At 31.7% G+C, this 13,138-nt stretch overlaps 1 protein-coding gene across 6 annotated transcripts in view; it reads left to right on the forward strand.

Moving 5' to 3' along the window:
- The window catches only part of Cnot4 (CCR4-NOT transcription complex subunit 4), a 65,787-nt gene extending 54,815 nt beyond the window's left edge, over window positions 1-10,972 (forward strand). For all 6 annotated transcript variants that reach the window (XM_072525125.1, XM_072525124.1, XM_072525120.1 and 3 more), the window contains one exon: window positions 913-10,972. In XM_072525125.1, the coding sequence (XP_072381226.1) occupies window positions 913-1,262 (350 nt within the window). In that variant the 3' untranslated portion in view covers window positions 1,263-10,972. The remainder of the gene's footprint in view (window positions 1-912) is intronic.
- The last annotated feature ends 2,166 nt before the right edge of the window (window positions 10,973-13,138 follow it).

The following is a 13,138-nucleotide window of genomic DNA, read 5'->3' on the forward strand; positions in this document are numbered from 1 at the left end:
ATAGAACATATTTTATTTTTTAATAATGGCATGATATCCAAGTTACTTAATCGAATTTTAGCAGGAATATTTAATTCAGCCCCAATCTTTGCCAGTTTGTCAGCTATTTCATTTCCCTTGATATCATTATGTCCAGGAATCCAACATAATCTTTCCCATATTTATTTAAATAGTATAGTTTCTTTTTAACTTGCAAGACTCTGTAATCTTTTGTTGCAGTTATCATATTGTAATTAATGTTGTCTATAGCGCTCTTTGAGCACCGATAGCGACTAACGGAGGGTTAATTGGATGGGATGACATTTATGACTTTTGACATTTTTGATGAATTTTGACGTTCGAGAATCGTTACGAATCGAATTTTAGTATCGATCTTTTATTTTTACGTTTGTTTTACTATCTTTTATTGGCAGAAATACTTTTAATTTTTTTCTTTTCCTTTAATGTCTCTATTTTGTTATTTTTTTGTTTTGTATAATACTTTATTATGTATTTTTCATGTAGTTTTTAATTTAAACCTGCTTAGAGTAAATATATAATGACTAGAAATGACCGAGAGTAGTGAATCGATGTGAAGACTCGCTATTCCATGACGCTACTCGTGGCGACTGCATCTGGTGACGCTAGTTCCGTGACGCTCGCCTCAGGATTTTACTGTAGAGAAAAAAGTAAAATACAACGCCAGTATAAAAGCTTCGCTTCAAAAAAATGTTAGCTAGTGCACACACTCACACACTCCTATAGGGTTAAAATTTTAGAATAATACTTTGAATCGATTTTGCCAATATTTTGTCAAATGTTGGTTACCGCCTCTAGGTTTAGCACAGCAGTACTAACTGTTTTCAATATTTATAATTTAATTTCATTAGCGACTTGTACTATGTTGTAGTAAATTAATTTTTTTTCTTTTAGATATAAACAACACATGTAACGATTGGAAGGTATTAGATCCAGCGATTTTATCATCTAGCCGTCATTATCCATTAGCAAATATGCCTCATCTTAGAGATTATACAAATTTATCACAAATAGGTACTCAACAACAGATACAACAAAACGGCGGGGTCCCGCCACTTCGATCGTACGAATATACAAATAACGCATTCTCAAATTTCACACAACAACTACAGCCAAATTTCAATAATTTTTCACATATAAATTCACAACAGAATCTGAATTGGTTTAGCAATGATATAAATTCACAGATATCCAGTCCACCGGGCTTCAGAAACAATACAGCGACTAAACAGCAAGAATGTTGAGGAAATGTCGATAGAAGGGGAACGCCACGTATGGGTCTCGCTTTTATTTTAATTTTTAAACAAATCTGTTTCAAAAAATAATCTAATTTGAAGTACCGATCTTTGTTTAGTGTTGTTCTATACGTTTTATGCGATTATTTATATTGTTGAGATAACAGTTTACAATTATTTAATTAAATCAAATATATACAGTGTTAATGCACATCTTTTGCTCTGCGATATTTCCATCTTTAAAAGGGACCAGATATAAAATTGCTTTTCTATCCTGGTTGTTCGAAAAAAAATTCGATGAAATAAAAGGTAAGAAAAGTCAATCGTTTGGTTTTGTGTAGTTTGTCTGTCCTTTAGAGGATTAGTTCAGCCAAAACTACAACAAATACACAAACTGTTAATTGATTCGTATTCAACACTAAAAGTTAGGGAGAAAATTATGAAACTAAAATTTTTTCAAGAAAACTAAAAAAAGAATAATAAAATTTTTGTTATATTATTTTTCCCCTATATACTAGTTGCTAAAACTATGAATAAGTTTCCCAAAACTTATTTTGCTCGATAAACCTATTCATAATACTACTTATCTCAAGTTTTATAATTTTCTGTGTTTTCCATCAGAAAATGGAAATTTTTTCCAATTTTCAGTATTTTTTTCTGTGTTATTACATTCATAGAAGTCTTTTTAATTGAAGTAATACCACATAATGATGCAAGACAATGGAAAACGGTCAGGAAAGCTTCCTCGAATAAGAAAACATCAAAGAATGAAGGCGTTTTCTTCAAAAACATGGGTAAAATTCTATGAAACCCTACAAAGAAAATAATATTCCCGTTCAAAGGAATTTTTCACCAATAAACCATGAAAATACATAAGAAAATCTACATTTGTGGGAAGATATATCTCAGACTAGTCCACCGAAGTGACGTTTATAAAATTCCAATGAAGATTGTTTAATTTATTGCACAATAAACTATTGATTTTTATTTATTATGTTCATTTATATAATTATTATCAAAACTAACACCAAACTTACTCGGTTTCCAGAGTGAACAGCGTCGAATTTTACTAGGTCAAGCTTTCGATTCTCTTTTTGGAGTCTTCATCAGATCCATTGCTTGTTCTATATCTAATTACCATATTTCTCTATCTATCACTGATCTCTAAAGTCTCTAAAGTTGACTTGTCTATCGTATCTATTATTGTATAACTTTGCCTGTCCTGTCTTGAGTCGATATTTCTATAGATCTACAAAAACTCGTTTCTATAGTGACAAGTATGCTTCGAGAACTCTCTTTTACTGCCAACATTTCACCACAGCACATGATTGATGTATCTCTTGAATATTCTCCCATTGTTCTCCTTTAAATTGTTTTGGTCCCAATTATCTCAGTGAGCTTGTTTTTAACAGCAGATCATGTTGCATAGTTCTTTGTATTTTTATTACACAAGTGTTTTATATAAAATGTTCTTATATTAATAATATTTATATATATTACAATGGACTAAAAATATTTTAAACAGTTTATGTTTAATACTAACGCCACCTGTCGGCAAGTTTTTTAAGCAACTTTGTACAATACCCTATGCAGATAAGCTTCGTCTGGTATTCGCGTGTCTTTTTGTTGATAACGACAATGTTTACTATAGGCTTGGTTATGACGAAATATAGAATAACTTATAAGCCTCATATGTGATATTTACTTCAGCCTCTTGCGATCATCAAAATTTCGTCCGTGAATTGGTTTCACATATCTTCAAATCAGTGTAAATCAGTTTTACTTCTCGATTATAAACAATTTTTTTAAGTATTTGTTTTACCTATTAGGTGGTTTAACATTTGGATACTACATATTCTTACTAAAATTGAAAGTTTTAACAAAGGGAACACACTGAAGATTCTTCCTGGATACACCGGAAGTAAGTAAAAATAAGTTTTTACAGGAAAATCGGGATGCACTTTAAGAAATAATCGTTTAAAACTTTTGATTACTTACTTTCTGTTTATGGAATTAAGACTTTGAGCAAGCAAGTATGAATAAAAGATGACGTTATTCAAAGATACATTGGTTTCCTGCGTATACCAACGGTCGAGGTTACCTTGCAGGTGACCGCTAACTGATTAATAGTTGTGAAAGTGTATTATATAAAAAAGCCTTTTGTTTACGAATCCACACCAATCATCCGTTCCTGATCTCCTGGTGTGGTTCACTATGCAGCGTGTAGACGTTCATGCTGGTTGGATTAAGAGTAGGGATCCTTCTACTCTTCTTACTATTATACTGATATCATGCAAGTCGCTACGACTTCAATTTTCTCCATTAAAATGGTTTTTAGAAGATTATATTTGTCGCCTCTTAAAATGTGGTCTATATATGAGACTATAGCTCGAATAAAATATCTTAACATACAGAATTTAACATAAAAGTTTTATTTTCATAAAGAAAATAGGACACGTGTGTAAGAAACTCAATGAAAGTTAAGAAAAACGAAAGCCCTGCTTGATATGAATTATTAAAAACAATGGATCATGTTATAATGCAAAAACGTTTTTATAAAGTTAGTTAACAAACCACTGGAAGGAAGTATAAACCCAAAAGGACTCAAAAATCGCTGATACTGCAATGGACAGGTGGTTAATTCAAATATTCTTACAGGCAACAAGAGATTAAAGATCAACTAATGAAGCTATCCATCGGCAAAATACTTAAGAGAACTTTTAGTGTATATAAACCACATATTTTTATTTTATTATTATTTATATTATGATAAATACGATTTTAATATTACTTTTTTTACATATATTTTAACCAAATATAAGCAACAAGTTTATAAAACCAAGATAAAATAAAATTTTAAAGAGTAACTCATCGATTATATCATTGTAGCTTGTATAATTCATTGAAGTGATTTGTAAAATCACGAATTATACCTCTAAGACCCAACTTGCATGACCATGTGCAAAGCATCAACTTACCGAGTATTTACTCTAGTGATTCGCAGGTTCTAACCTATTCTGGCACGGATATTTTTTATTGAACAAAAAAAATCTGGTGTCCATTGGATAGGCACCACGATATTCAGATCTCCATATAATTATTTCCTCCCCTCGTAGCAATCTCCACTGTCTGTCCTTTATCACTCTCAAACTGTGCTCCACGTCTGCAGCTATCGCTTCCTTGATCTACATCTCCATTCCACTCTTTCGTACAAGACGTACGGAGTATCTCCGGGCATATTTCCACACTAGTTTTCCAGATTTTACAAATTTAACTATGTCCTCCCCTTTTATCAACACTTGAACTTTGTTATAATTCTCCTCGAGATGTCTTCACCCACCGATCTACAAATCTTTTCGAAGTATTCTTTTAAAAATCATACACCAAGTTTCATCAGCGAAAGTGACAGCATATGCTGCTTAAATGGCTAAATTTTGAACTGCTACGCGCACACAATACTCATACGCAATTTGAGGATTTTCACTGTCCTCGATTTATCTGCTTTCTCTCTCTAATTTTTTAGGTTACCGATCTATGCGATTTCTTCAATTATATCAGGAACCGTACACTAGCCAAATTGAAGAGTGCGCCAAAATCGATATCCCGATTGAGGTCTTTCATTTGACGTACCTTGACCTTGAGTGGCGACTATATTTGTTTTATTATAGTGCACTATAGTATAATTTTTAGTTGCGTATTTTTTAAGTGACCAAATAAAATAAAATTGATTCAGTATTATAAAAAAACTATCATGCAAACAATTTGTTTGAAGTTGTTTAAACTTGATTTAAATAACTAAAAAATTATGAAGCAACTTTTTAATTGTTGCAGGAAAACCTAGTAAAACTAGCAAAATAATTTAATTTTATAGGATTAAAGGATGTTAATAGTACTTGTGATTAAAAATTATATATACAATATATTATATATATATATATATATATATATATATATATATATATATATATATATATATATAGAAATTAATTGTTTATGTGTCATTTCTTTATAAAAATGTACATTTGGGACCGTGCATCATCATACAAACGCTTTGGCTACTAGAAATAACGGCGATAGTGTTGTACTTTTATTAAAGCAAATTATGTGAAGAAGATTGTTGTAATTTGCAAAGCAGTGAACACTGGAAACTTATCAGTCCTATTTCTAAAATAAAAATCATGCATTGACTTTCTAATAGAGGTCTAAATGAAAATAATTGAAGTCATTGTTTTAATGGATGTAAAAAAATATACCAAACACTGATTTGACACCGATCGGAGCCAACAAGGAACGCGTGGTGTCGCTGGCGCCAATCGGTGCCACTCGTATTTACGTCTTCATCGGTGGAAATTAAACACAGTAAATTGATAGACACGCTACTAATGTTTTTTTAGATTTTTTATACATTTTTTTTAAGACGGAACTAATATTAGTTTTATTGTTATTGAATATACATATTTTATTTTCGTATTACCTGGAATTTGCATATTCTTTTTATTCCTTTTTTCACGTTTCATGTTTTATACGAGATTGGGGGCGAATGCGTGCTCTGTCCGTACAATTGATGTAGATTCCTTAACCAAGATATTCTTCTATGGCCTGGACACCTAATACTGTCTATCCTATATTTAATATTCGGCGATGAACACACATTTCAAAGGTCTTCAATTTTTTAAGAGCTTTTAAGTAACTGTTAAATTTTTTGCTCCATAAAAACATAATTTTACAATCCTTTAACGCTTTCAGTGATCATGGTTCACAGGTATTTGTAGAAACGTACCACTAACATCGGAGTGACAAGGAACGCGTAAAATGCAGCTGGCGCCAATCGGTGACACTCGTATTTTTTTTCGTCAGGTTTTTGCTCATACACTTTTATTTTATTTGTATTCAGTTTAATTCTTGCAGCGTAGTTGTTACACTCTAGATTGATATAAATTCTGCAGCTCTTACAGACTACTCACAATCAGTATAATGTTATCAGCGATCTCAAGTTGTTTTTAATACCGTTGACAGAAATTATACTATCACTACAGTGTTGTACTGAGGATTTTTGATGTTTTTTCTATTTCCCCGGTACACGAAATGCTCGCATCTGATTCACTTCAGTAGTTTGTCCTTGCCCAAACACACTTATCAATTTCAGTTGGCACAGAAACGTTTATTTGGACATTTAAAATTAATTTTGTAGTGGGTGAGAATTCATATGGCAGTAACTGACACAGTTGCATGCCAATAGGTTGTATGTTTCAGTTCTGTCTCTTAAATGACATTTAGGAGACAGTTACTGGTGTGGCATACTTCGGAATCATCCTCACATCAGTGTTTTAAGTTCTGAAATTCAGTTTTTGTAATGGCATTCACTGCCTTCGTTTGAATCATCCTTATGTTGTCCTTTAAGTAGTATTTTTGGTTTTGAAAACATGAAAAAATCACATGGTGTCACGTCAGGACTATACGGAGACTGTAAGAGTTATGTATCCTTGTCTTTTGCCACAAATTGTTGCACGAGTCGATGAATGTGCTAGCGTTTTAACAAAGATCCAGTTGCTGCTGGCCCAAAAAGTTCTTACTGCGTCACGCAATATGTTTCGCATGGGATCATAACAATAAACCATGAATCGTCACTGATAATGACGTTTGTAAGCATATTTTCATCATTATCGGCATTGCCAAGTTGTTCAGGGCAAATCTTCTGGTATATCGTGAAAAATTTTAAGATTAATTTGATATTTAACAGTCATTCGCGTTCGGACTACCAATGATGCTTCTCAATTCCCACGCCATTAAACGACGATTAGGCATATTTTTATCATCGACATTTCCAAATTGTCTTAAGCGACAGTTTCGCACATTAGATATCTTCCGCTGTTTGAAGATCAACCAGAAGCATTATTTCTCTGTAAATTGCTCATTAATTCATCTCCAATGACTTTGCATCATTTTAAGCGTTTCCTCATCAGTTTTTTCGAGTAAAAATAGAAGACGAACGCAAAAAAGACTGTAAACAGAAGCTTATTACGAATCAAGATGGTTCCCTTTGATAAATGCGATCTATTTCTAGTTCAAAAAGAAATAATTACACTAGTGTCCCACAGAGGGCGCGAAGTTTGAACGAAGCCCGAATACTTTTGGAATAGTGCTCGTATTTGAACGCACCAGATAGCTACAGATATCCCCTTCCTCTGACATGAGTTAAAGACAATTTAAACTGTTTGCAATCGTGAAATACTACGTAATTCTAAATTTTATGAAAAATAATTACACTGCAAGATGAAATAATTAGAAAAATATACATAACATTCCAAATTTTATGCAAATCCTAAAAGAAATATTGGCAAACAAGTTTCATTTAATCGAATAATTATCTAAAACACCTCACTGCAGCAAATTGTTACCGTGTCCGTAGGTTTACGAAAATTGTTTGTGGACATTAAAAATATTTCCTCTTGAGCATGAACTGTTATCTTAACAATTGAGTTAATCCTTTGTAAAAGAGTTGAAATAAACGAAATGGAATTTTGGGGGAGATTAAATTACACACTTGAAAAAATATCGGTGTTTGGGTCATGTTGTTTTCCAGAAAGTCAAAAAGAGTTAGTGTCTAATTTGATAAGTAGCTATATTCGAGCGACGTTTTGTGATTTTTTTTGTTTTACGAGAATGGGAGATTATCTAAAATTGTTACTTTAGTTATAGCACTATATTACAAACATTTTAACAACAACAAAAAACTATTAATTCAACATTTAACCAATATCTTTATTTTCGACTATTTTTTTATATTACAAACGAGAATTAAACTCACAGACTAAACTAACTTATACATAACGGAAAGCGGTCATTTTATACATAATATGTAATCAATTTTTTTTTCTAAACGCAGCAATTTTCCAACTCTGCTTTGGTTGCTAATTTTTCAACGCGACCGGACTTTTTGCTAAATACTGACTACTAGATTCTTCTGGTCATATCAAGGTCTTGGTACAATGAGCTGTGGAGACATCTTCCGTAGTGGTAAAAATAACTTTTTGTACTCAATCTGGATTTTCTTCTATCTGCGTAATTTGACCTGAATCTTTGAAACTCTGTCGGCAATAAGCTACGTTTTGATGTTGCTTATATAAAAAAGATAAAATTGCTGGTTGCAGAATATAAAAAACGTCAAATATAACATTTTCAATTACATTTGTGGTTTATTGCCATTAAAAGAGTAGATGGCTTTTTTCCGTTGGGATATTTCAGATTCCTTTTTTCTTCTCGACTATATTGGCTTTCCTGTTTAGGAAGTAAGTTATGTATTCTTGGATTCAAGATTTTTCATCGTTGGGCATTTTATGAGGATTTTTCTTTCAAAAATTCGAAAAAAAACGACTTATTTGCCTTATTATGCACCAAATTTTAGCAGCAATGGTGACAAAAAGTCTTATCAACGTAATTTTAGTTATGCCATTGCTTTTTGGTGAATTTTTCTAAGTCGTTCTCGTCCATTTCAATGTTATCCATGGTTTACCACTTTGTTTCAACATTTTTCTTTCAGTGTCTTACCAATTATCGATATTTAATTACGGTTTTACGCTTGTAAAGGATTACACGTATTTGAACTTCGGGCCCTTTTGACTCTTACGCGAAAAACCGACACAGAACGGAAGTAGAACGCGAAGTCGCATGGAGTACCTGTCTACACTCTCGTACTAGCTGAACTTGATCAACTTCGCGAGTAGTATAGTGGCCGCTATACACTTTCAACATTCTTTCATACATTTCCATTGCTTTTAAACCTTCCAAAAATAAAAATTCAATCACTTCGCGATACTTGATTTTTACCATTGTAAAATATACTGTAAACGGCTTGTAAACAAAGAATGAATTGACAGATTAAAATGAAACTTCACATACGTTCATATGTAGACTGTACCAGCATAGCAAAAACATATAGGCTACTAGTAACGCCCTCTCTTATTAATTTCCAAAACTTATTGTAACAGTACACGTAACAGACAGATTTTTTGGACTTTTGTTTTTTTTTTAATCCTCTCTGGTCTTCAGTTAATAATTTATTTGGAAATCCATGCTGTCGTTGCCGCAGAACATAATAGTTAATGTACCTGACAATGACTGTATTGAATTAAATCCTACAAAAGTTTGTAAAAAATAATCGAATGAAATTAAAAATCACATTAAATGAAACACAGTTGTTGTACCGAGAACAAAATGTTTCCTTCCTATCAAGATAAAATAAAAAATTGTCGCAAAACAAAAAGTTCGATTATATATGCGGAGATTTCACAGCTGCCACAGCTCTAACTGAAAAAAGAAGCCTAAATACTGTTGTAAATAACCCAAATAAAACAAACTTGTTTATTTTAAACTATGACCTCTTACTTTGAGTATTTGATAAAATTAAAGATACACTTCGGGTACTTCATTACAGTAATCACTTGTTAGGAAGAACCATTACTTCACATATTTAGTAACGACGATATTCTTTCCATGAATCTGTTGATTAATGATATTCTTAACAAAATGTCATGTTGTGATCGGTCTAACCATAGACTTATATATAAAATAGACTGAGCAAGTCGGCACTTTCCAATATCAACAAGATCTCTCAACTAATTTCCTCTAGCTCGTTATTTTATTTTTACCCTCTCTCTCTTTCTCGTCTTGATGTCAAATGGGAGTCACTTGGCACTTATCAAAGTCCACTTTCATATGAATATAAACAATTTATTAGAAAACTATATAGTATATGGCTCTTGTACGCGATCTAACTATTAAAATGCATATACATATAGTACAAGGTGTAATCCTTAGACAAGGAGAGTGGGCGCGTAATTGTATGGAATTGACTGATACCTAAACCGGCACCAAAAAGGTTGCCAGGTCATATTTTATTTCTTCAGTAGAGTGAGAATAATGGATATATATCAATAAATGGATTTTTTCCAAAGTTTATAATTGACGACTGATATAATGATCATTTTTTGAACATGATTTCATCATTACAATATTTTTTAGTAGATCGATATAGTGTTTCAGTAGGTCAGTAAATTTAAATTGAAATCAGTAGATCTACTGAAAAATAAGTAGACCTGGTAACCCTGCGAGAGGTAGTAATGGGCAACTTACAGACACCAAAGTATGGCGGTCACATCGAAACTGGACTCACTTTGTGAAAGTTTATTAAATGGGCTTACCTGACCTCTTTTTTCCTTGTCTAAGGTGTAACCACTCCAGTTCTCTCATCTCCGTACAAAGAGACAGAGGAAAAAACTTTAAGAAAGCTTTACTTTGCTTGATGAAACGCACAGTCTATTTATATTTTAAGTCTATGGTATTAAGGCACAAAAATCCGCTCTGGTTCTTCCTAGTATTACGTACATGTTCTAAATGAACAATCATAGATATTTTTTCAAGTGTTGCTATGGTTACTTTCTGCGTTTACTTCACTGAGTCACTGATATCATACGAGCAGAATTAGTTCTGCGCTTTGTGCAATATTGTCAGTTTGTGTAAGAATATAATGAGCGAGGAGATGTATATCCCATACCTAATTTATGAGTATATTTTATTCGATGAGTACTACAAAAGCTTTATTTCTGTTGTAAACTTATTTGTGGGTGTATGGCCAACAAGTTCAGAAGAAAGTAAGAACTAATATTATTATATTCAATTGAGTATGACATAAACCAGCTAAATATACTATATAAATCGTACATATTGTTTTAATATTCCTTTAAGATAGCATGTACCCTTTTCCCAAGTCTAGTTTCCGTTTCCCGCCTGGGCATTTCTCCAATCTAATCTCATTACTTCTTGTATTCTTCTAAAATTCGAAGAAAATTATAGTAGATACTATATTTGGTATTGAAAGACACAGAGAAAGATAAATCAATTACTGTCAAGTGACAATTCCATATTTCTTGGTTGTAGGCGTAATATACACCACAACTATAGAACTAAATAATAAACTGCCTATTTTCAAATACAACTGCCGAAATAAATTATTTCTTTTAAAAAATTATCACGAATTTCTGCAAAAACTATTGGACCCGTTTTTTTGAAGAAATGGCTTCAAGAAGCTCACAAAAAAAGTGACGTGTATAGGCGAGCGGTTTACCCCTATAAGCAGAGTATCAACCGACTAAAATTCTTTTTGCATTTCTAATGCACCAAACGTTTTTTATTCGATTCTATATATTTTTCCAAGATGAAATGTATTTTTTTTTAATATTTACAAGTGGGCCGGCAATTGTTATTAACAGATAACTTATACAAAAAAGCAATTTCACCGAATTGTTTCGGAATCAATTTTTTTAGGTGTATCTCATCAAAATAAACAATTTTTCTCTCTTGATAATTTTTCGAAAAATGCTTCCTTTTCGAGTTATTTGCATTTTTTTGTTGAAAAAATGCCGTAATTAGTGATTTTTGGGATTTTTTTTCTAAAAAACTACTAAATGAATTGCAATTTTACAGATAGCTTTATAATCTTTAAACCGTCGAGTACAAGTTAGAATATTTTGACAAGGATAAATGGTTTCTATCTCGCTAAAAACGTGGACCCAAATATTTCGAATATGCCTTTCGAGAGTATCCCGCTAAGCGTGTACAGCGGTTGAGGTGCTGTAGGCGCTAAAAAAAATGCATCTAATGAAAAATTACCACCTTCGAAACCAGCATTATTACAACATTACTTAAGAGCAAAGTGGCAAATAAATGAATGGATTTAAGCAAAAAACAATATTATGTATTTCATATCTTGATCCATTATCCCATGGTTGGACAATGGAAAATAATTGTTTCGATTTTAATTATTTTGAAGGCGAAACTAGTTTAGATACGTTACAAAAGTATTTCTGCTCATGTACCGGAAAATGTTCTACGAAAAATTGTAATTGTATTTCCTATAATTTAGAATGCTGCGCAGTATGTGCATGTACACCAGAGAATTGTATAAATGTTAAAGACGACTTTATTGAAGACAATGAAATCAGCTTATTAGATGGAAATCCTGTTGCTGTTGACGAAAATTTTCAAATTATTGACAATAAAAACGATGTATAATTAATATTAAATTTTAATTTTATTATATTTTTCAATGAAAATTAATTATATATTGCTTAATGTATTTCTGTAATAAAACATTCAATAATATAGTCACCACGTATATTAAAAGAAAAATTACATTATTATAGCATTGTAAAAAATTAATTTTAATTGTTTTAATTATAATATGTCTATATAAAAATAATTAGAAATATCTTTTTTTTTTTAATAAATTGTACGTAATATTTGTATTGAATTAATTTTTTAAATTTAAACAAATATTTCTACGTGCCGCACGCCTGTATCGCCGCAACCGCTGTACACACTTAGCGGTAGACTGCTCGAAAGGCAAATTCGAAATATTTGGGTCCACGTTTTTAGCAAGAGAGAAACAAAATTTTCCTTGTCAAAATATTCTAACTTGTACTCGACGGTTTAAAGATTATAAAGCTATTTGTAGAATTGCAATTCATTTAGTAGTTTTTTAGAAAAAAAATCCCAAAAATCACTAATTAAGCCATTTTTTCAACAAAAAATGCAAATAACTCGAAAAGGAAGCATTTTTCGAAAAATTATCAAGAGAGAAAAAGTGTTTATTTTGATGAGATACACCTAAAAAAATTGATTCCGAAGCAATTCGGTGAAATTGCTTTTTTGTATTAGTTATTTGTTAATAACAATTGCCGGCCCACTTGTAAAAATTTTAAAAAAATACATTTCATCTTGGAAAAATATATAGAATCGAATAAAAAACGTTTGGTGCATTAGGTGCATAAGGTACACCGACCACATCGTCTCAAATATTGAAATTTCACTATCAGAATGTAAACGAT

The sequence above is a fragment of the Diabrotica undecimpunctata genome, chromosome 3, assembly GCF_040954645.1.
Source record: "Diabrotica undecimpunctata isolate CICGRU chromosome 3, icDiaUnde3, whole genome shotgun sequence".
NCBI lineage: Eukaryota > Metazoa > Arthropoda > Insecta > Coleoptera > Chrysomelidae > Diabrotica > Diabrotica undecimpunctata.